Source organism: Octopus bimaculoides, chromosome 7 (genome assembly GCF_046866305.1).
Source record: "Octopus bimaculoides isolate indiv1 chromosome 7, ASM4686630v1, whole genome shotgun sequence".
Classification (NCBI taxonomy): domain Eukaryota; kingdom Metazoa; phylum Mollusca; class Cephalopoda; order Octopoda; family Octopodidae; genus Octopus; species Octopus bimaculoides.
The window spans coordinates 57349836-57375486 of record NC_142934.1 but is presented as its reverse complement, the minus strand read 5'-3'; the positions used below and the strand labels follow the sequence as shown (position 1 = coordinate 57375486).

Here is a 25651-nt window from a genome sequence, read left to right as displayed (position 1 = left end):
GCCACTGTTGGTTTATTTATGTTCCTCATAACTTTAGGGGTTCAACAGACTGGCAGAATAAGTACCTGGCTTAAAAGTAAGTACAGAGGTTGATTTGTTTGACTAAAACCTTCAAGGCAATGCCCCAGCATGGCTGCAGTCCAATGACTGAAGCAAATAAAAGATAAAAGATGTGTGTGTGTGTGTGTGTGTGTATATACACAGGGTGCATAAGGTATTTGAAGACAGTTATATACTTACACAAAAATGACTCTTAGAAACAGACAATAATGCCTTTTTACTGGAAAAGGTGTTGAGGATAAGAGTAAACATATTGTTTCATCATTTTATTCAATAAAGTCTCCTTCAGCTTCAATAACAGTTTCTATGTAAGGTCTGAATTGCCTACATGCTAGGATCAAGTGGTCTATATTCAAATTGGACATTGCTCTGACTATGGATTCTTTGGTGTTATGAGGGTGCTCATTAACCTCTTTCTCAACTACACTCCATACATAGTAGTCCAATGGATTGAGATCTGGGGAGCTAGGAGGCCAAATGTTGGGGGTTATGTGGTCATGAAAATTTTCTGCCATCCATTCCTGTGTTGTAGCCTTGTGTGATGATGCCGAGTCTTGTTGAAACACATAGTCTTTCATTGCGTACATTATCGATCCATGGCTTAACCTCTGTATTTAGAACATCTATGTAGGCAGCAGAGTTTACTTTGAAGACCTTGTGGAAAGAAGTGAGGAGGCATCACATGTCCTTCACAGCCCCGAAAAGCATGACAGTTTCAGGAAATTTTGTATGCATTACTCTTGGAAATTCCAAAGGGTCTGTACATAGCCATCTATTATTTCTTCTGTTTACTTTCTGATCTTGATCAAAGTTTTTCTTGTCTGAGAAGATCCAAATGACATCTTTCGCTGCTGGGTTTTTAAGTTTGTTCAGGAGTCTTTTAGATCTGATTAAGTGATTTTCCTTCACTGTTTCTGACATGAAAGAACCTTTTCTCATTGCATAAGATTTGTATCTGATGTCTTTGTGGATAACATTTCAGATTATTTTTTCTGATACATGGTGTTCTTTTGCAATTAACCTCGTGGATCTTCTGGGATTGTCATCAATGGTCTGCTTTACTTGTTGAATAAATTCTGGTGTTCTAATAGTATCAGTGCATCTACAATGTTTCTTATGTTGTGATACTGGTGATACATTTCTGTCTTTAGCCTCTAACTCCTTGCAAATTTTGTAGATGAAGGATCTAACAACTTTTAAAAATCGTGCTGTTTCTAAATTGCTATGTTCAGCCTTTATAGCCATGATGACTGCATGCCTCTTCATTTCTTGTGTAATCATAGGGTCTGCCATTGATAATTCTGAAATATAGAAAATATCAAGTTGATAAATATGCTACTCTAGTAAAATTAACATATGTCCTCAAATACCTTACACACCCTGTATATATAAATAATATTCTTTCTTATATTCTGTTGGCTAAAATGGTGTGTTTTTCTTTTGACTATCCCCATGACTAAGGCACAAGTTTAACCAATTAGCATTTAAACTGGCCATGTCCTGCCCCCAAATGTTCTACCTGTTTTATGTTCAGACCAGTCAGATCTGGCCTCTCACACCTATCCCATGAGATTAATATGATTAATTCAAATCAATGACAAAAGAAACAAGCTTGGAAGGACTGGAAGAACGGTGGTAGCAGGGAATTGTACCAATGTGCCAGAAGGGAGGCTAGGCGACAGGTTTATTTAGCCAGAGGGGAAGCAGATAAGGAAAGATTTGCCAATGTTCTGCGCCGTGAGGACCAAAGACTCGAGGTATTTCGGGTTGCAAGACAGTGTAGGAGAGAGAATAGTGATGTTGTAGGAGAGAAATGTGTTCGCATGGATGATGGTACGCTTGCATTAAATGAGGATGCAAAGAAAGAGGTCTGGAGATGCCACTACGATAGATTGCTTAATAAAGAGAATGAATGGGAGAAAGAGAGCCTGCCTTATGTCGACCCAATAGAGGGACCAGCTATCCGAGTTGATAGTACCAGGGTAGATAAAGCAATTAAGAGTATGAAGACCGGGAAAGCCCCCGGCCCATCAGGAATCACTGCAGAGATGCTCAAAATATCTGGCAGTGTTGGCTATAGCCTAGTCACCCGTATTACGAACCAGGTGATACACGAAGGAGTCATACCCTATGACTGGTGTAGCAGCATCATAGTCAACTGCTACAAAGGTAAAGGGGACGCTTTAGATACAAATAATTACAGAGGCATCAAGCTGTTAGATCAGGTTATGAAAGTTACAGAGAGGGTCATAGCCCAACTAATTAGGGAGCGAATCAATTTAGATGAGATGCAGTTTGGGTTCGTGCCAGGTAAAAGCACTACTGATGCCTTATTTCTAGTGAGACAGTTGCAAGAGAAATACCTAGCCAAGGATAAACCTCTGTACCTGGCTTTCGTTGACATGGAGAAAGCCTTTGACAGGGTCCCCCGATCCCTTATCTGGTGGTCAATGAGGAAACTTGGGATAGAAGAATGGCTAGTGAGAGCTGTGCGAGCCATGTACAGAGATGCGGCCAGTAAGGTGAGGGTTGGAAATGAGTACAGCAATGAATTCCGGGTAGAGGTTGGGGTCCACCAAGGTTCCGTCCTCAGCCCCCTATTATTTACCATAGTCCTCCAGGCAATCACAGAGGAGTTCAAGACAGGTTGCCCCTGGGAGCTCCTCTATGCTGATGACCTTGCCCTAATTGCGGAGTCACTATCAGAACTAGAGGAGAAGTTTCAGGTGTGGAAGCAAGGTCTAGAATTGAAGGGCCTTAGAGTCAACCTAGCTAAAACCAAAATCCTAATAAGTAGGAAGGTAGATAAAACACAAACCCCTTCAGGTAGATGGCCCTGCTCAGTATGTAGAAAAGGAGTAGGTAGTAACTCTATAAGATGTACGCGGTGCAAGCTATGGACACATAAGAGGTGCAGCAACATCAAAGGCAGGTTAACTAGCAAGTTAGTTTTTGTTTGTGGCAGATGTTCAGGTGCAATAAAGACTGCAAACAAACAGGAAACAACTTCTATCTCATTCCAGGGTGAAAAACTAGAGGTAGTCGATAGCTTCCGCTATCTGGGCGACCAAGTTAGTAGTGGGGGTGGGTGCGCTGAAAGTGTAGCTGCTAGAATAAGAATAGCCTGGGCAAAGTTTAGAGAGCTCTTACCCCTGCTGGCGACAAAGGGACTCTCACTCAGAGTAAAAGGCAGACTGTATGACGCATGCGTACGAACAACCATGCTACATGGCAGTGAAACATGGGCTGTAACTGCTGAGGACATACGTAAGCTCGCAAGGAATGAAGCCAGTATGCTCCGTTGGATGTGTAATGTCAATGTGAATACCCGTCAGAGTGTAAGTATCTTGAGAGAAAAGCTGAACATTAGAAGCATCAGTTGTGGCGTGCAAGAGAGACGATTGCGCTGGTATGGACATGTGGTGAGAATGGAGGAGGATAGCTGCGTGAAAAAGTGCCACACCCTAACAGTTGAGGGAACCCGTGGAAGAGGTAGGCCCAGGAAGACCTGGGCTGAGGTGGTGAGGCAAGACCTTCGTACATTGGGCCTCACCGAGGCGATGACTACGGACCGAGACCTTTGGAAATGGGCTGTGCGTGAGAAGACCCGGCAAGCCAAGTAAGATCGTTGCCAGTGCCCCTGGACTGGTTCTTGTGCGGGTGGCACATGAGATGCACCATTTTGAGCGTGGCCGTTGCCAGTACCGCCTGACTGGCTCCTGTAGGATTTTCGAGCGAGATCGTTGCCAGTGCCCCTGGACTGGCTTGTGCGGGTGGCACATAAAAGACACCATTTCGAGCGTGGCCGTTTTCGTGCGGGTGACACGTAAAAGCACCCACTACACTCTCTGAGTGGTTGGCGTTAGGAAGGGCATCCAGCTGTAGAAACTCTGCCAAATCAGACTGGAGCCTGGTGTTGCCATCCGGTTTCACCAGTCCTCAGTCAAATCGTCCAACCCATGCTAGCATGGAAAGCGGACGTTAAACGATGATGATGATGATGAATGTATGAATAGATAAATATTACATTTGACAAAGTAATCTGAATGCTAAAGGATGAAATCATAGAAATGTCTACTGTTTATTTTTTTAATTATTTGAGCCTCTAACCTGGCATAGTTGATTTAGTTTTGTTTTTGCTGTTGTAAGAATTGTTTGCATTTTTTTTTTTTTTCTTGGATACCCTTCTTGCTATTTAACTGTGAAATGACACATAGTTATTTAACTTCCCTAAAGACAGAACACAGTAACTGTGGTCAGCAATATCTTGTCTTTATAACCTTTGTTTCAGTATGTATGTGATATTTTGTTGTTTTAACTATAATTTTGTGTATGCTTTTGTGGTAAATCTGTTCCTCTATCCAGTTATGTCTGTATATTTGTATCTATGTAGTTTTGAGTATACACTCTATGAGCACTTGTATGTCTGTGTGGTTAAGAAATTTACTTCCAAACCAGGTGGTTTTGGGTTCAGTTCCACTGCATGGTATTTTGAATGAGTGTCTTTTGCTATAGCCTCAAGCTGACGAAACCATTGTGAGTGAATTTGGTAGGTAGAAACTGAAAGAAACCTGCCGTGTGTATATGTGTTTCTTTGTCTTCACTTACTGTGATAGCTGTAAATGAGTGTCACTATCATACAAGTGGTGTCATTCATTCCTTGTGTTCTGTAATATCATATCCTACCATTCCTTATTTGGAAACAGTTGACAGTTGATGACAGGAAGGGTATCTGGCTGTAGAAAATCTATCAATAAACGCTGTCCAACCCATGCTAGCATGGCAAAGTCGATGTTAAAAGGATCATGATATAATGCTTATTTTCATCTGTCTAGCTAGCTATACATTGTATTTGCATTCATGTGTACACATTTCTGTACTCTCTTACTTGTTTCAGTCATTTGACTGTGGCCATGCTGGAGCACCGCCTTTAGTCGAGCAAATCGACCCCATGACTTATTCTTTGGAAACCTAGTACTTATTCTATCGGTCTCTTTTGCCGAACCGCTAAGTTACGGGGACGTAAACAGACCAGCATCGGTTGTCAAGCGATGTTGGGGGGACAAACACAGACACACAAACATATACACACACACATATATATATATATACATATATACGACAGGCTTCTTTAAGTTTCCGTCTACCAAATCCACTCACAAGGCTTTGGTCAGCTCGAGGCTATAGTAGAAGACACTTGCCCAAGGTGCCACGCAGTGGGAATGAACCCAGAACCATGTGGTTGGTAAGCAAGCTACTTACCACACAGCCACTCCTGCGCCTATGTACGTAGGTATTTTAGTAATGTATACATTTCTGGTTATCTACCTAATTAGCTATTTGCGTTTGTATTTATTTATGTATATGTGAATTTATATAGCTATATGGACCACTCATTCCATCTTATTTGTTTTTTTTCAGTTACAACCAAGGATACTGGCAGAGGAAAGCCGTTGGTCAAACAGTTAACAGAGTTAGCCAGCCAAAGTTGTTTTGTAACACTTTAGTTTATACTCACTGTAGTCATCTTAATCCTGATCTAATACATGCTCATCTCTGTTATCATCATCATCATCATCATCATCAATCATTGGTAATAAAATACTTGTGTTTCTGTAAATATCTGATTAGTTTGGCTACAGTTGAGTTGGTTTACAGACACATTTGAAGAATAACAAAGCACAACAGAACTGTTTCTGATTACTTACTCCAATGACAGTGATCAATCAAACCACATTCATTGTTATCCCACATTCAACCATCTCATTAAGAAATCATAATATATATATATATATAAATGTATATATATATATATATATAAATGTATATATATATATATATATCTGTACAATAAAACGTAACTCTATGGTACTTTCTTTGATTTCTTTATTCTGTTTGTCAATCCCTCAACTACATTTAAAACACTGCTCACTCTCCAAGCTACTGGTCATTCTGTACACTACTAGTTTCTTTATCATTTTTCATTTGTTTGTTTTGACTCCTTTCCTACATTGGTAGGGCTGTTAACATTCTATATCTGCTGGAGGGTTGGCAAATCAAGGTGCTCAGTTAAGCTGGAGCCTGTTTGAAATTTAAGTCAAGTAGAGACTTGGCAGGGTGGAAAGGGATTAAGTTGGATCAGAATAGGGTTGGTCATAGTAATTTAGTTGCTTGAAGTAAGCTGCTAGGGTTGGCCCAAAATGCTTATAGACTTTAATAGCTTTGTTTACTACTATAAATGAAAAATTACTGTAATCTGCAGCATTTTCCCCTTAATTTGTCACTGTAATCCTTATCAGTTACACCTCTCATTTACCCATACATACATAGATACAATATATACATGCATGTATACATATATACACACACACATCTACATATGCATATATATATATATATATATATATATATATATATATATATATATATATATACACACACACTCACATGTATGTATCCACATATATATGTATATATTATGTGCATGTATGTATGGAGATATATATAAATATATATATAAAATATGGGTGTTTAGTTCACGGATAATCTAAACAACTAGGTATGCTAGATAAGTGCTGTAATGGATTACTAGGGCTCCAAGGTTATAGCCGAGACAGTAGTTATGGAGCCATTGTAGTTTTCTGATATAGTGGATATATAATTGTTGAAGGGGACAACAAACATTAAGGCAAGGCAAATATCTCAAATCATATACATTATTATTATTATTGGGAAAAAATTCAAAGTCTTACAGCTGCTTCTGAGATATTCCATCATCAGAGACAAATAGGGAAAATGAGAAGGATATAGATTAATGAGAAGCTCACAGTTCAACTTTCCGATCATGTAGAAGTCAGTCTATAAGTCCTTAGGTGCAATCCATGCATAAATCCATGTAGGTCAAAATCCTGACCATGAAAAATAAATAAATGAATTTACGCAGGATTGCACCTAAGGACTTACGGACTGACTTCTACATGATTGGAAAGTTGAACTGTGAGCTTTTATGCTTCTTTTTCTTCATCACCTTATTCTTTTACGCCTGTCCTCTATGTTGTCATTTCATTAATTTATACCCTTCTCATTTTCCCTATTTGTCTCTGATGATGGACTATCCCATACTCGGGGATATCCCAGAAACAGCTGTAAGACTTTGAATTTTTTTCCAACAATAATAATGTGTATGGCATGAGATGTTTTGCCTTGCCTTAAAGTTCATTGTCCTCTTTAACAATTACACACAGACATAGACATATGTATGTATATACACACATACATACATAATACACCTTCTTCACTTATGACTGAGTTCCATTCTGACTGGCAGGTCATAGGTCAATCTGGTCGTATGTCAGATTTATATTTTTCAACACTACATTCAAATGGATTATAAAAATATAAAACAGAAATTTAATCTATAATTATTGTACATAATGTGAAAAATACTCTTCATCTGAAAGTTCTTTTGTCTTATAAGCTACTACTCTACATCTTGTATTTCACATTCTAATTCTAGATTGTCTTTTCTAATTATATTCACCTTCTTTCCGCCTTCAAACTGCTAGATAATCTGCATTTTACAGTCTAAATTAATAGTCTTCTTTGACTTCTTAGCTGGTGCCTCTGTAGATGAAAGCATTTTCCTTTTACAGGTCATTTTAGTGTTATTTCAGATATAATTGCTACAAATCCACATGCAACTGATGTTTGAAAGTGACTGAGGGAAAGACAGTGGCAGGCAGTGGATGCCTGGGTCTGCAGGAGGCCTGCATTACCAGATGCTGCCATAGTTATCATACACGCAGCTGCCCCATGTCTGAAAATCGATTATTTATTTCTTTATTTATTTACTGTGGTCATAAGTGCAGATGGTCTCAAGTTGCATAGGTCATAAGTAGAGGAGAAGGTGTGTGTGTGTGTATATATATATATATATATATATATATAATACAAAGTATATATATGCATGTATACACACATATATGTACATACTTACATCTACATGTGTATATAGATGCATATCAGGGTACAGGACGTTAGAACAATGAACTACAGACAACGGAACGAACACATACGAAAACAGATAGCCACTTGGAATTAATCCTTCGTCAGCTGCCTCTATTCTAACTGTGTGTGTGTGTGTGTGTGTGTGTGCATGTGTGCATGTGTATGCATATGAACAATGGAAATGAATAGTGAGGAGACAACTGCATTAGGACAGTATGGTTAATACACTTTAAAAATATTGGAAAGTTATAGTTTTATTAGTGTAATTATAGCAGTGCCAATGATAATAGATATTTATAATTTAGTATCTGCATGCCAGTGATGTTTGACAAAATTCTGAAATAGCCTACAAAATACTAGAATTTAATATATTTAAGAAATGAACAGGTTCAGCTTTTATGGAGTTGCATTGTTGTCCTTAGCCCCATGACTGAGCCAATCTATAACACACTGCTGGCTGAACAAGTAGATACGTCCCACATATCTATTGCTTAAATTGTACCTAACTTAGAACTATGTTAACTGCTCCAGCCTGCAGTGATGAATTGCATGGAATACAGTGTGACAATCTGGATATGAAGCACAGTGTCTAATTCATTTCTGTACACATGCAGATTTTGGTGGTGGCCATACAGAGGCAAGCAATGTGGATTTGGTCAGCATCATAATTACTGAGTCTTATCTCAACACAGTGGTGTTTTTTGAGGCTGTTGTTGTTAATGTATCATAGAATCCTTCCTAGTTTAGTAAAATATCCACTGATGTTGGATGCCTTATGTTGAATTTCATATGTAATATACATTTTTTTTCTAGTTATTATCTATAGCTAACAATTAGATCTAATAGCATGACTGATCAATGGAACTTGTAGATACAGTTCTAAACCTTGAGGATTAGATTGACTTCTTATTACTTGTAGAGAAACTTGAATTCAGCACCACCAATTATAAAACACTCATTAATTACTGTTATTACTGCTCACTGAGAAGAGCTACTTCCGATATCTGTTAAAGTACATATACTATAACAGATATTAAAGTAAGTATATATTTACCTATAATATTTATTAACTAAGAGTAGCTGCAATATAGCAATGTTTTGGCAACTGAACATGACCTATCAACACTTCAGCTGATTATTTACAATTTGATAAACTATGAACTTTTAAAAATGTTAAAGTATTGTTTGCTCTAGCTGATAGATGTTGCTATCTTAACTTTAGTGTTATTAAACCTAGCTTGACTGTCTTCTAAACAGTTGTCATCAAGTTGAAAAATTTGTGGTATAAAATATTAAGGTGTTACAATTTTTCTGTCAGAGACAAGTATTTGGATTGGAATAAGTTCTATGCAGAGTGGAAGAATGCTGCTCTGTTTCAAATTTCTGACTCGTTTTCTTATATCCTTAAGTGGAACTAATCATTCATGGATGATTAAAATGCAGCAATTTGCGTATTATTTTGTTTATCAAACTTTAATGAGATAAATATTTATTTGGACTAATTGATTTGATTGTTTCTGTTAATAATCTACTGTTAATTCTTTTAATCTAACGTTAATTTAGTCTAATTTTCAGACTGAATCTCTGAAAGTTTCTAATTAATCTCAGTGTTAGAGTTTTATGATTAACATTTCCAGCTGGCTGAAACGTTATTTATTTTCCAACTGAAAGCTATTGAAACTTCAACAAACCTTAAGAACTCCATCCTTCATTATCCCCTAATTAATATACTTACTCCTCTTGTTTTTACCAAGAGTTCAGAATCAAAAGTGGAATTTGGTGGCTACCTATTTTTGAGTTTGTTTTTTTTCTTCCACAGTGGTATGTGTCTGTGCTTACAGTTAGCTTAATATAAACATGTAGTCTCTCATATTGTTTAGAAGTCAAACAGTATTTCCCAGATCAATTATTTAAAAAAAAAATCATGTAACAAGTGCAAAGTTATTTTTCTTTCTTAAATGAAATTTTTTGCTATTAATAGAAATAATAAAAAGATATTTATTTGTTTTACAATTTGCTGATGAAAATACAAAAAATCTTTTTTTCTAAAAAGAAATGGAAAATGTATTGCCAATTCAGTGGCAGTGGTTCAATCCTACAATTCTGTGTGTATAGCATGTGTCCACTACTCTAGTGTTGAATTGACCTATAGCTTCTGGATGGAAATTGTGCAGAAACTTTTTTTTATGTGTGATATGTATGTTTCCATCCTTTTTCTGCCCCATAATTAATGGTTCAACCAATATTTAACCTTATATCTTCCTATGCTGTGAGATGCATAGGGCACCAAACTTCTACCAGCATGGCTGATCTACTGTAGTTTTCTCCACTCCTGTCCAGCTTTCCTTGTATGTTCAGGGTCTCCCTGGAATGTTTTGACACCAGATGATATTGCACCAACCCTTTTTGTTTTTTTAAAATTTTCCTTCTCCTGGTGTTTATATCATTGCCGTGTTTGCATGCTGAGTGGCTGACAAGTACAGGATATGACCTACAAGATGAAAACAACACAGCACCTGTTTTACAGCTGCTGGAATTTATTTTGCAGGAGAATTTTTTTCAGTTCTGATTCTGCCTACCTATGTCACTTTGAAGATCTGTAGGCATTATTGATGGGATGTGTGCAGCTCTTTGGTTTCTTTACTACCATTATTGGTGGGAAATGTGTAGTTCTTTTAGCCACCTTTATTGTCATTTTCCATGTTTCCCTATTATACAGAAAGATAAAATATGCACTAAATTCAAATAAGTAGCAGGGGCAATCTTATCACCTAAACCTTTGAAGGTGGTGTCTTAACATGGTTGTAGTTTAGTAACTAAAATCTAAGAATAGTGTTTTCTAGTCATGTTACTGCCATTTGAATTGTCCTAAATTAAAGTTAACCCTTTTGATACCACCCTGTGTGAAACCTCTCTGGTTTTGTGATAGAAACTTCCTGTTTTAAAGTGATCTGAATTAAAACCTTCCATCAAAACTTCATGTTTATGTTCCAAACAACAGCTTAATAATGAGAAAGTTACTTTTACTAAACTCTTCGTTATTTTCATAATTTAATTGAAATGAAGACAGTATATTTCATTAGAAATATGTTATGAAAAGGGTTAAATCTTCTTGCACCACAGAACGTTATTTTCAAAATGGTGAAGTAAAGTATTACAAAAATATTTGGCTAAAATCCTATTTACAATGATACAACAAATCATGTTGAAAATTTAAAATGATGACTTTCAAAAGAAAACCCACTCCTATTAATGTTAGACTATATTCATTAGAAGGCACCTAATGAACTTCCTGTACTAAATACATTGGGGATGATTCAATCAAGTGCCATGTCCTATGAAATTTATAAATTTTAGTTAAAGAATAAATCCTTCTATTAGAATAAGGATGGGGACACACACAAGAGTTTCTGCACAGTTTCCATTTACCAAATTTCATTCTAGGTTACTTAATCTGTGAAGTGACCCTAACCATCTTTATTATTACTATTCTTAGTAAGGTGGCAAGCTGGCAGAATCAATTAGTACACTGGGCAAAATACTTAGTGGCATATTTTCCAGTTCTTTGCTCTGGGCCAACTTTGCTGTTCATCTTTTCGGGGTCAGTAAAGTAAGTACTGTTTGAACACAGGAGTCAATGTAATTGACTTAACCTCTTCCTTAGAATTGCTGGCCTTGTGCCAAAATTAGCAAGAAATATTACTATTCTTAGTATTGTCTGTTCTTCCATAAGTTGTGAAAATTTGTTGATAGTTTCCCTTTCTGAAATTATTATTTTTATTTTTTGCCAGTAAACTGGCTACAGCCTGGTTCCTTTTTGCTTTTCATGTTTGAAGTTATATTTTGAAAATTTTCTTTTGTGTACTTCTACTATAAGAAGAATTTTCAATAACATCTGTCATCTTTGCTAGTCAGCCAGTAAAAGATAGAAAGGAGATGTTATTCAAGCAACCAAAATGATTTTTGCTAGTCAAAGCTTCTCTTTATGCAATAAGTGGTAGTAATAATCTATTGAACAGCTACATTCTAAAACAAACAGCAACACTGAGGCTAAAAAAGGAATCATCATTATTATCATCATCATATCTGAAACAATGATAAAAGCATCATCATTATCATTTTGTGGTTATTATCCAACTGGAAAAAAATTTTTCCTTTAGATTACTAATCAGATGAAATGAATATTTATATAAGTTGATATAATTGGTTACTTCTCTCTCCAAGCAATTTTGGCCTTGATCCAATATTGGACATCATTATTATCCTTATTTAGCTTAATAAAGTAAAGCCAGACTGCAATTATTGTTATTTGAAATAAAGGTGCCATTTGCCAAAGAAATGCTGCATAATAATATTAAACACCATACAGTATTTAGTTTTGTTCAAATTCTATCAGAATTGCCTTTCAATTCTAATAGAATTTGAATTTACTATAAACAGAACAAAACTGTTCTTTTCACAATGCCAGGATTACTAAAGAAATAGTAATAACAGCAGTGGTTGGAACCTCTTCATCTGTGTTTAACTCAATCACACATTTTTTGTAAGTTGAATCTGAACTGATATTTTCTGCTTCTGCAATACTTTTTTTGGTATCTCCTGTAGGTAGAGATTTCATATCCACCATTAAAGTATTTGATTCTTGATTTCTAAAGAGATATTTCATGAAATAGCTGAAAAATTGTTTTCTCTAAAAAGTGCTACTGCTTCATCCAGCATAAGGTGAAGTTTTTTTTTTTCGAAGCCATATAGTAAATTCGCTTTTCACAACTAGCATTAATGAAATTTTGAGTGGATATATCCACTTTTGATAGACAAAGGGTTAATGCAGTAAGTTGGAAGTGATTATGATAGAGTTTAAATTATAACTAACGAAGAAAAGTCATTAATGTTAAAGTGCATTTATTTTTGAAAATGAGGGCAAGGGAGAAAACTCCAAAATTCTATTTGCCAATGATATTTAGCAGTGAGGTGAGTTTGATCTTTGGTGGCTACAGCAAAAACTCTAGCCCTATAGCATTCACATTATTTCGTCAAATGTAACGGTTATTTATTCATATCGTTTTGAATTAGTCATGCATTATTTTGTAGCTTGAAGATTTTGATGAGGTAACTGTTAATTTTTAGAATGATATTGTAGGGTTGTTATGAGAAGCCAAACCTGTCCAGTTTGAGCATAAAACAGGTAGAATATTTGAGCTGGATATGGCCAATTTAAATACTAAAATGCTAAACATGTTTCACCTCCCTTTCAGCCTACCATTCTTGGAGACTTTGGGAAAAAGAAATTATGAATGAGGTCCCTCAATTGAGAATAATTCTTAAGTCATACTTTTTACTTCCTTTCTTGGAGGCTGTGCAAAAGCAACAAAAAGGAAGCTATGGATGTCTTACCCTTTTTTTTTCTAGACTAAAAGATATTTAAATTGAATACAAAAGTTGTTCTCAACTAAAGAATATATACTTATGTCAATGAGGAATCTAGTTGAAGTACCTCTCCATTTCACTTCTTGTATGCTCAACATAAATTAGGTAAAAAAAAAAAAAATTGTATGCTTTCAAAAACTCCTCTAACAGGTATCACCAACCAAATGCTATCATACAGTGGGACACACAGCGAACTGGCAGAAACGTTAGCGAGCCGGGCGAGATGCTTAGCAGTATTTCGTCTGCCATTACGTTCTGAGTTCAAATTCTGCCTAGGTCGACTTTGCCTTTCATCCTTTCGGGGTCGATAAATAAAGTACCAGTTACGCACTGGGGTCGATGTAATCGACTTAATCCCTTTGTCTGTCCCCTCTGTTTAGCCCCTTGTGGGCAGTAAAGAAATATATATATACACACACACACACATACATATGAGGGTAGGGCTGAAAAGTTTCTGGCTTTAAGGGTATTGCAAAAGTCCTGGTTGGAAGCTGAACCTTCCAAGTTCTTTTACAGAGCTTAGAAAAACTGAAGGACTACTGCAATAAATGTGTGAATCTGAGAGGGGAATACCTGATCCTCCTGCATTTTTTTTTTACCCAAAGCCAGAAACTTTTCAGCACCCCCTCGTATATATGGAATGAACGTACATGGCCTAGTTGTTATGATGTTACTCTCATGATTACAAGATCATTGTTTTGATTTCAAGATGAGTGGTGCAATGTGTTCTTGAACAAAACACTTTATTTCACATTGCTCCAGTCTACACAGGTGTAAATGGGTAACTCTTCAATGGACTGGCAATTGCATTCTGTTCAGGGTGAATAATGGCTTGCCAGCCTAACCAGCAGAGTGATGCTATTCAAAGGCTACAACAATGTAAATGTATAACATTCAATAATCTGACCAGGAGTCCATGTCTATTGCTAAGAAAGAAAGAGCCTGATACATCGATGGTTTGTTTATTTATTTAGTTCTCTTTGTTCAGAGGACCTTAGAAAGGCCAACATTACAATGGCTACACTAATGTTTATTAGTTATTCAAAACTTGATTATTTTTCTTAGAAAATAAGAATAGCAAATCACATAATTCACTTCCATGTACTTAATATATTAACATCAGTAATAAAAGCATAAGTAAAATCAGGTAAAGACAGCTGTATGCACAACCCTGAACAGGAAGCATCCAAATTTGTGGAACCCACTTTGTGGTGATGTAAGGAGAGGAAAATATCCCACATTGGCAACTTGATTGCAGACACTGGCCTGGAATGTATCCAGGACCTTGAGGCAGTGACGTTTGGACTGAAAAGTGTGGTGGGTGGACTATGTTGCTGCAGCCCCGGTTGGAAATTGGCCATAATAATAATAAAATAAGGTTTCCAGATTTATTATTAGCCTTATCTATAGAGATGAATGAGATTTTTTTTTTTTAATACTTGGCTGTGTGGTAAGTAGCTTGCTTACCAACCACATTGTTCCGGGTTCATTCCCACTGCGTGGCACCTTGGGCGTCTTCTACTATAGCCTCAGGCCGACCAAAGCCTTGTGAGTGGATTTGGTAGACGGAAACTGAAAGAAGCCCGCCGTATATATATATATATATATATATATATATATACATACATATGTTTATATGCCTGTGTGTCTGTGTTTGTCCCCCCAATATCGCTTGACAACCGATGCTGGTGTGTTTACGTCCCCGTAACTTAGCGGTTCGGCAAAAGAGACCGATAGAATAAGTACTAGGCTTCTAAAGAATAAATCCTGGGGTCGATTTACTCGACTAAAAGGCGGTGCTCCAGCATGGCCGCAAATGACTGAAACAAGTAAAGGAGTAAATAGTGGTCCCTCAATTTATACAGTATTCACTTTGCATGGTTTCATTTAGCATTTTCCCCTTCTTTTTGTAATACTTTACATAGGTACAGGCATGGCTATGTAGTAAGAAGCTTGCTTCCCAACCACATGGTTCCAAGTTCATGGCACACTGGGTAAGTTTTTTTCTACTATAGCCTCAGGCTGACCAAAGCCTTGAGTGGTTTTGGTAGATGGAAACAGAAAAAAAGCCCATCATGTATATGTGTACCTTTGTGTCTGTGTTTGTCCCCTGCCACTCCTTGATAACCAGTGTTGATGTGTTTACATCCCTGTAACTTAGCAGTTCAGCAAAAAATAAGACTGATAGAGTAAGAACCAGGTTTTAAAAAATAAGTACTGGGGTCAATTCATTCAACTAAAAGTCCTTCAAGGTAGTGCTCCAGCATGGCCACAGTCTAATGACTGAAACAAGTACAAGATAAAAGACACACAGAATAACCGCTTCATTATTTCCATGTTATTTTTCAGTTTTCCTTTCACTTTGCTTCTTCCATTGGAAGATAATTTGATAGACCACATTCTAAATGAACTCTAAAATTAGAATTTTTTGTTTAATATTTTGTTAAATATTTTTGAGAGAAACTATAAAACAATTTTATAAAACACAAAACTGTTAAAACGATTTATAAAAAAAAATGAAGAGAAATATCAGAACTAATATAATTACTGGATCTTCAATGATTTTAAAATACACATCATACATACTAATTTTAGGGAAAAAGGCTTTATGTTATTCTTATAGAAGATAATACCCAATATTACAAATGCATAAGGCAGCAAGCTGGCAGAATTGTTAACATGCTAGGCAAAACGCTAAGTGGCATTCCATTTGTCTTTGTGTCCTGAGTTCAAATTCTACTACGGTCGAGTTTATCTTTCTTCCTTTCAGAGATCAATAAAATAGGTATCAGTTATCACTGGAGAGTTATTGTAATCGACTTACTTCCTCTTTCGAAAATACTGGCCTTGTGCCAAAATTTGAAACCCATATTACAATAATATATTTGTATATATACATATGTAACATATATGCATGCGCACGCACACATACACTCACATGTTGTACATGTTTTATTCACAACTTCCATATATTTCAAAATATATTCAAACAGGTATTTCAAGGAGTAAACAAGCTCAAATTATCAGCTGAATGATCAGAAACATGTAACTTGAAATACAGGAATTATGAGCCTTTCATTTATAATGTATTAAGTGTTCCATAATTTATCGCTTTTTGGTGAATCATTTTTATATTCTTTTATTTGTTTCAGTTATTTGACTGTGGCCATGCTGGAGCACTGCCTTGAAGGGTTTTTTAGTCGAAGAAATTGACCCCAGAACTTATTCTTTGTAAGCCTAGTACTTATTCTATCAGTATCTTTTGCCGAACCGCTAATTTACAGGGACATAACACCAACATAGTTGTCAAGCGATGGTAGGAGGACAAACACAGACACACTCAAATATATATATATATATATACACACACATGATGGGCTTCTTTCAGTTTCCATCTACCAAATTCACTCACAAGGTTTTGGTTGGACCAAAGCTGTAGTAGAAGATACTTGCCCAAGGTGCCACACAGTGGGACTGAACTCAGAACCATGTGGTTGGTAAGAAAGCTTCTTACCATGCAGCCACACATATGCCTATATATCTATACATTTTATACATTATGCCCAATAATTGTATTTATTATGCTCATTTCGATAAATAATTGTTTAAAAATTGTTTTTTGTATGACTAGTAGAAACATATCTCACTGCTTTTACATGGTTGATGCATGTAAACCATGGGACAACTATACACTTCTTTCTGAAATGATTCATCTCTGATGATCATCAAGTGACTTATTCCTAGGTGTATACATCTTCCCACACTGGATTCGAACACTAGGTCCTTTTGTTTTTCCCAAAATAAAAGTAACAATGATTTCTGATTTAGATACAAGGCTATTAATTTTAATAAATTGATGAGCCTGAGGTCAAATTCTCTTAGAGGTCAATGAGTTTTAACAGTTCTTAGATATTTTCATCAAACTACTCTTGATTGGTAGGCAAGTGTTTTTTGATAAGTTTCAGTAATGACGTTCTGTGATGCCTTCAAAGTGGTAACTGAGTTTGAAAACTGATTGAGTAGTTCTTTTGCAAGACATTTTTTAAACGTTAGCTGCTTTTCTGAATTTCAAAACCCAAGGATACTGGCTGAACATGTTATTAATTCCAAAACATCTTCTGACTCACATGTTGTCTAATTCTTGAGTAGGTCAAATGATGGTCATTCCAACAGTTATCTGCACCAGTAATTTTAGTTGGCAGCAATACCTTTTGGTCATGAGGTCTTATACAGACATAGTCCAGAAAGTGTCAGTTGATATTGCCAACAGGCTTTGAATTTATTATTCTACTGGAAGAAGGTACTGGTGATGATTAGAATGCATTCAATGTATTTGATGAGAATTAGGCTTCCATTTACAATGCATTTTCCAATGCCATTCGTTCTAATGATACTCTTCTAAACTTTGTTACCTCATCCTCCTATCACATTAAAATCTCCAAGTCAGATGATTTTTGCAGAATGTGGGTGTGACAGAATGTGACTGATGAGTAACAGTGGGAAAGAAACGAGGTACACACACTCAGCTGGATACATAATGTCACTGTATGTATGAACAATGGAGCACAAATGAGCTGAGTGAAAAATGGGGGAAAAAAAGATGGGTGTAGTGAGTTAAAAAAAAAGACTGGCTTGAATGGACATATGATGTATATTGAGAATTAGGGTAACCAGAATGATATTCACAATGTTAAGATAAATTAAAACTCCTTGATTGAAATGACGGACTCTCTCTACACAGCAGATACAAAGGGGAATTGTAACAGATAACTGGTCAAAGGAAAATAACTGAAATTTTATTTTTCCAAAAGGGTAACTTGTGTTTCTGGAATCATTGTTTCTCAGACTTATTTGATAAAGATTTTAATCTAAAATGTTCAATAATTCTTAAATCATGCAATGTAAGAACACTAGTGTTAGATTAAATGTCTTGCAGTATCCAGTTATGGACCTTTACATTCTGAGTTCCAAAATTTGCGTCAATATTCGAGAGGCAGGGAAGGGTTCTATAAAATAAAGTACCAGTTAAATACAGGACTAAATTTAATCAATGACACTCTCCTTCTCAGATATGTGGACATGTCCCAATGTTAGAAATTAGTATTCTTAAAATCATAATAAATTTACACATCCCAACCGAAATGCAGGAATTATCCTAAAACTGTTTTGCCAAGCTCATTATCGTTATTTAACAACCATATCCTACGTTGGTATGGATTGGAGAATTTGACAGGATCTGACAGGTCAGAGGACAGTGTTGAGATCCAGTGTCTGTTTTGGCATGGTTTCTATAGCTGAACTGGATGCCCCTTTTAATTCCAACCACTATACAAAGAGTACTTGGTACTTTTTCATGACATCAGCACCAGTGAGGTCGCCAAGTAGCACACAAAAAAAGTTCCTTTGATTGAGAGTGGATGTAATATTGAGGGAGGAGGCTTTATGCCAGATGTTGAGAGGCATGAGTATGACAGGAGGATAGGAACAGTTGTCTTGCTATGGAGGACACACATGGCTACCCCAGCTGGAAAAGGAGAAAAGATGGTGGTGATAAGGTGTCAGGGATTACTTTCAAGGTACAACAGGATGAATGTGAAGGGAGTGGAGAAAAGTGGAACAGGTGAGGGAGATGGACAAAGGAGCAGGTAAGTTTGCATGAGTGAAAGGCAACAGATGATTAAAGGCAAGTGAAGCAATAAAAAAAATGATAATGATTACAGATTAAAAGAAAAAGATAAGATTTATTAAAGTTTATATAAGTGTCTGAGAGAATAAATTAGGGCAGCAAATTTATCATTATTCTTAAAATGAGACCTCCACATGAATTCTGTTAATAAAGACTGAACTGTAACTTTGTCACGAGTTCCATGTTTCTGCCGCAATTTTCTCTTGACTTTTAACCACATCTTGTCAATGTTTCTGGTGTGGATTTCAGAATCATTTGGATCTTCATAATCTATATATTCATGAGTATATATCCCTTGCTGGATCTGGTCGATTTGAAGATATTCAGCCCATACATCAGACACAATATGAGTACCTGCAATGAAAATAAGAATTTTTAAACACAGTCATTAAACCTCAGATATACAGAAGTGCTGTGTTATGTTGTGCTGTTCATGCACTTTCTAGGAACACCATAAACACAAGCACTACTAGGAATTAAAACTGAATTATAGATGCAGTTCCCACAATGAAAATAATATTAGCAGTCTTAGAAACAGTGGCCTTCTTTACCAGCAAAGCATAATTATTTGTACAGGGTTAGTTGGGTGATTAAAAAGTAGGTTTAGTAATTACATGGTTTCAGGTTTGAGCTCACAGTAATGTACCTTAGGCAAGTGTACCTTCTATCATATCTCCAATCAGCCACAGAATTGCGAGGGAAATTTAGCAAGATGGAGACGAGACTGTGGAAAGTTGTTGAAAGGACTGCTCCTGTTGTTGGGCATGAAGACTTAATCTGTCGCCCAGTTTAACACCACCACCCAGCTTTTGGGTATCTTTAGAGGAGTCAACTATGTTGCCATGAATTCATTTTCCTCCATATCCCCATATTGGCAACCTACCAGAGAATACTTTAATTCTTTATACTTCATTATACTCTTTTGCTTATTCTCTGTCACACAGAAAAAGAAAATACCAATGTCCAAAATATTCATATTTTGTTTTCAGTGTTTATCTTAGAGCTAAAGAGGTGTTCTGTTACATGGTATTCTTACTTCCAAACAGAACAGGATTGGAGTTATATTATTTTTCTGGGGGATTATTCATTTTAAACACGAGATCTTGTGAATAAACCAAAATGGGTACAAAAAAAAATGGTTTGCTGTTGGACTTAACAATCAGAAGAATTGTTGAGAGTCAGGGCTAAAAATCACCAAGTAGTCTTACTATTAGTGAATTCCTCAAAAACTTTAACTGAGGCAAAAGAGAACAAAATTTTTCCAAAGTAGTAGTAGCAACAGTAATGATTCTTTATATGAGATGAGCTAAAATACCATCAAGCTTATTGAGACAGTTATTTCTTTAGAATCAATGCAGAAATCTTGGAAAGTGATATGCTTGTACCATTCCCATTTAACATCTGTCTAAAATAAGCCCTTTACACTTCAACTGACAAAACAAAGGAACCAAGGAACCCAGACTCTGTAACAAAGTCCATGTCACTTGCCACAACAATAAGTCTAAGATTATGCTGATGATATTGAGCTTCTCTGCAGACGACATCTCAGAGGTGAATGTTAAAATGAGGATGATGGTCCTTAATCTTTTGTTTGTCCAGTGTATCACAAGTGACATACAGGACATCATTCCCTGCATTCAAGCTTCAAATATGATAAACATTCTTAAATTTTCTCAACCACCAAGAAAGAAAAGCTTTATATGACTCAGAATGTATGAAATAAGGGCAAACAAAAAGTCTGAAAACAAGCATGGACGTTTAGGACAAACTTATGAAAATGCTTAGGACAGGCAAAGAGTTAACATTATAAGGAATTTTTGTAGAGGTGAGAAGGCCGAGTTGATAATTTGTACACAGGTCATGATGGCAATTTCATTGATTTTCTGTATTTCAAAACATTGTATCTTACATTATCTTAGTCCACATAACTGTCAGAAATAAGTGCCAAATTTTCTGGGAAAAAATCATTAAAAATGCTAAATCATTCTACACATTTACACTTGAGGTGGAAAGACATTCTCTGAAATTTGTCTTTTTAACACAATTTTATGGGACTATAAGAAATATGTATGTTTAAGCATTATAATTCTGAAAAAATAACTAAATAAATAAGAATAAAAAGGAGGTGACATGATCTTCGCTCTTTTTAAAAATTTTTCAGTTTAAACATTTTTCAAAATTTTTTGGCAGATTTGTCATACATATTTCTCAAAGAACCAATCACAGATGTTTAAACTGAACAAATTCTCAAAAAAAGTCAAACCTGAGAAGTTATAGAAAAAAAGGAGGTAACTCCCATCTGCCTCCACTACCATTTTTTTCTCTTGTTATGTGTGTGCAGGATTATAATGCTATGCAATAACATGCACATCCAAAGAAATTAGTTTTTTGTTACGCTAGATAATCTGCAATGCTATTCTTTTAGAAATGCCCTAAATCTCTTAAGATAAGGCTGAGGATTATCAGAGTCATTGGAGTGCCAGATAGAAGAATGTCTTGTGGAATTTGTTCTGGATCTCTTCACTCCAAGTTAGTTCAAATCCTGCTAAAGATCGGTTTTGCTTTTCATCCTTCTGGGTTGATAATTAAAGTAGCTGTTAAGTACAAGGTTGATTTCCTCTCTCTTTCTGAATTGGCAATGTTACACTGTGATAAGAAAGGTCACAGGGAATCACTCGCACTGTCTCTATTTCAGGAATTGCACAAGGGCTAGCAACCCCTTCTCATAGAAAAAAATAACATGTTATTGGAAGCAAAAGAGTAGCCCACTGTTCACCTAATTAAGTCATGAATAAATGCCAACAGCTATCTCCTTTAACCTGGAGTAAACTTTTAAAGAAACTGATTTTATTAAAAAATAAAAAAATCCTACAGATAAATTAACAATTTATTGGTGCAGATATGGCTGTGTGGTAAGAAGTTTGCTTCCCAATGACAATAGCTTGGGATTCAGCCCCACTTTGTGGCACCTTGGGCAAGTGTCTTTTTCCATAGCTCTGGGCTGACCAAAGCCTTGTGAGTGAATTTAGTAGGTGGAAACTGAAAAAGCCCATTTATATATACCTAGGTGTGTCTTTGTGTTTGTCTACCACCACTGCTTGACAACCAGTGTCGGTTTGTTTAAATATTCCGGTAACTTAGAGGGTCAGCTAAAGAGAGAAAGAGAATAAGTACCAAGTTTTAAAATAAGTACTGGGATCGATTTGTTCAACTAAACCCTACAAGGCAATGCTTCAGCATAACAGTAGTCCAATGAACTAAATTGAGTAAAAGAAATAATTTATAGAAAAAAAAATAGAAACCTTGAATCATAATCCGAAACCATATCAAAATTTAAAAACACTTTAGAGAACAAATAAAACGTGTGAGACAAGTAATCAAAAAATGTTATTGTTTTGGCTGAGATCAGCCCTGATCGAGTATTCAAAGGCATTCTAATTGTAACCTTCCTGTCTTTTAGATCAGTGTATAACGACAGCTCAAAGATCAGCAGAGCTTTGGAATAGCTATCACTAGCTCAAGTGGAAGGGAAAGGGCACGGGTTTGGGAGAAAATAATGTAGGGTAAACAAAAAAAAAATCTTAGGAAAAAATAATCATCCAGAATCATGAATCCTGATGTATGAACTGAAGAATAAAAATAAACACGATTGAAAGGGGACGAAAAGCAACCAAATACCTTGCCTTTTTCCTTCCCAATGAAATGATGACCATTCCAAAATACCGCCCCTCTTGTAGATTGAGCGAACTCGTTTTTCGAATACGGTCGATCAGGGTTAACAAGTTCTCGTTAAACATTTAATATAACTATGAGATAAAAGTAATCATGTAATTATAACTTTTGGCGGTGATGGTGAATGGAAAGAAGAAATTGTCAAATACTTGTTCTATACTGGATATACATAGGACAAGTGGCAATGTGTGAGAAGAAACGACTTTCCCCCCGGCTTATTAGCCGCAGTCATGGGCATGTGGTTAAGAAGTTCACAACCAATATTTTTTATTTTCTTTTTATAAGTGTTCAGTGTCACTACGCGGCACCGTGGGCAAGTATCTTCTACCGAAGCTCCGGGTTAACCAATGACTTGTGAGTAAACTTAGTTGAAACTGTGGAAAGCTCGTCGTGTGTGTGTGTATACATATGCATGCTTGAGGGTGTGCGCTGGTCTTTGTGTTTGCCACCCACCGCTTTACAACCGGTGTTGGTTTGTTTACGTCCCAGTAACATACAGGTTCGGCTAAAGAGACTGATAAAATAAGTACCGGACTTGAAAATAAGAGCTAGAGTCGATTTGATCGACTAAACCCTTCCGTATGACCGCAGTCCAATGACTAAGACAAGAATTACTTTTACACGAATGCATTATACGCAGATGGAAAAAAACATCTGAATAAAAATAATTTTTACATGATATGACTACTATTACTTCAGCTGTGTATAGAAATTAACCATACCAGGTAAAATCCAGCGAGTGACAATAGCTTCGAAAGCGTCTTTATTCTGATGTTCGATAGGCACCAGAAAACATTTCCCAGTTCCGCGTTCAATTCCTCCAAACACCATGTGTCCTTCTTTTTCGTGCTTTTTTTCATTGTGTTTAGATTTGAAAAATGTAAACATGCCTACTTCAACAATTATCGGTTCACCTGAATCTAAATCGAATCCACCAATTTCAGGTGGATCGTCACCTAATTCAGTCGGATGATCTTCTAGGAACCATTCGAGTCGCTCTCGGATGAAATGACACCAGTCTGATATAGTTCGTTCACCAACATCTGTTTCGTGCGACATCTCAATTTGTTGGTGTTCTCTTGACCATAAGTACATTAACCATATAAGTTTTGATAGTGATATGTGGCTTCCAGCGAATATCGAACCCTTGCGTATTGACATAATAAATCTGTCCTTTGCACATCCCCACTGCCTCCCGTCACAACTTTGCTGATAGCGGACAACTGTACACGGTTCACCACAAGTGGGACATACAATAGAATTGCTTATGAGTCTGTGTTTTGCCAGCCAAGTAACTGCTGCATCAATTGAGTTAGTCTGCGACACAATGTCAGGGAATGTCCAGCGTTCTTGCTTGATTTCATTGTCGTTCATAACATTGTTGCTAATACTAGTTGGGTTTCGTGGCCTACCAACACGACGAGGCATTGTCGAGGAAATGAATGGTGATAAAAATAATAAAGTTCACATAAAGTAAGGTTTCAAACGCCGCATTATAATAGAACACAATATTTACAACCTATGAAGCGATAGTTGTATGAACACTTAAATAGTTTCTTTCAATACATACAATTAAGGAATAAATAATAATAAAAAAATCATTCATAGTTTAGTAAACTAAATGAATTTTCAAAGTGTTAGTTTCGTATTAGTGCATTTTAAAATATTTTTTCATCAGTTTATTATCAATACTACCAATATGTCAAGTTAAAAGATTAAAAAGTGGTTTTAACATTAATATCATGGCAATGAATGATCGCCAATATCTTTATAATTACTATAACTAATTATTAATAATGTACAATAAACTGTTTTCTACAATTCGAATATATTTTGTTTTTTTTTTCTTTAACTTTGTATGAATATCAGTTGTGTTGTGAATCTTTAAATGACGCACATGTCGGAGATGTAAAATCCTCCCCCCCCCCCAAGTTTTCGGCTATGGAGATTCCGATACTGAAAAAAAATATTGGCAAATATCGCAACTTAAAATTTCAATCCCACCCTCATTTCTTCGTTTTTCACTGAAAGTGTTCTTTGTACAAAACAAAACTCGAAAGTTACTCGGAGTTATAATTTTTCTGGGTTTTTGTTTTGTTTTGTGTGTGTGTGTGTGTGTGCTGACAACTGATGTCGCATCCTAATATACTGCAATGAACTTTTTTCCCCTTTGCGGCATATTAGGAGATCAGAATAGTGGCTGTTTTGTATACTTAATAACTGCTATTTCTAGCATACTAAACAATCACGTTAAGGACGGACTGGATTTCAGTTTATTTAAAAGAGAGTACGGCGGAGGTAAAGGACATGGACCACACCCCCTTTCGGTTTTTTTTGTGTGGGGAGGGGGGTCTACAGAAACCCATGTTTTCGATTGCGGAGATTCCGAATCTGCAAAAAAATTCGGCATTTCAACATTTTGACCCCGTTACTCCTACCTACATCGCCCCACCGTACCCCAATTTTTCACTTTTTTTTTAAAGAAATCTTTTTGAGGCAAAATACGTAGATTATGATTCTGAAAAAAAATGTTTGTAAAATTTCTGTGGAGTGGTTGGCATTAGGAAGGGCATCCAGCTGTAGAAACTCTGCCAAATCAGATTGGAGCCTGGTGTAGTCATCTGGTTTCACCAGTCCTCAGTCAAAGTGTCCAACCCATGCTAGCATGGAAAGCGGACACACACGATAGCAAAATGACATTAAAATTTTTTTTTTTCTCTTTTGATAATTCGTATTTAG

The 25651-nt window shown here is 36.2% G+C and overlaps 2 protein-coding genes across 11 annotated transcripts in view; one reads left to right on the top strand and one right to left on the bottom strand.

Moving 5' to 3' along the window:
* Positions 1-5931, top strand: part of LOC106879046 (apoptosis-stimulating of p53 protein 2) — a 252795-nt gene extending 246864 nt beyond the window's left edge. For all 10 annotated transcript variants that reach the window (XM_089355355.1, XM_089355356.1, XM_089355357.1 and 7 more), the window contains one exon: positions 5482-5931. In XM_089355355.1, coding sequence (XP_089211481.1) covers positions 5482-5529 — 48 coding nt within the window. In that variant the 3' untranslated portion in view covers positions 5530-5931. The remainder of the gene's footprint in view (positions 1-5481) is intronic.
* Positions 5932-19208: 13277 nt separating this feature from the next.
* LOC106879048 (uncharacterized) lies at positions 19209-24690 on the bottom strand. Its single transcript, XM_014928470.2, has 2 exons — positions 23635-24690; positions 19209-19534 (listed from the first exon to the last, which is right to left on the bottom strand). The coding sequence occupies exons 1-2, from the start codon at positions 24338-24340 to the stop codon at positions 19239-19241; spliced, it is 1002 nt and encodes a 333-aa protein (XP_014783956.1). The 5' UTR covers positions 24341-24690; the 3' UTR covers positions 19209-19238.
* Between the last annotated feature and the right edge of the window lie 961 nt (positions 24691-25651).

What these genes read in the sequence shown, in the direction of transcription:
- LOC106879048 (XM_014928470.2), bottom strand. Translation starts at nt 24,340, where the DNA reads ATGCCTCGTCGTGTTGGTAGGCCACGAAACCCAACTAGTATTAGCAAC. An exon ending in CACTCGCTGGATTTTACCTG is followed by an intron (nt 19,535 to 23,634) that starts GTATGGTTAATT and finishes TTTTCATTGCAG; the next exon opens with GTACTCATATTGTGTCTGAT.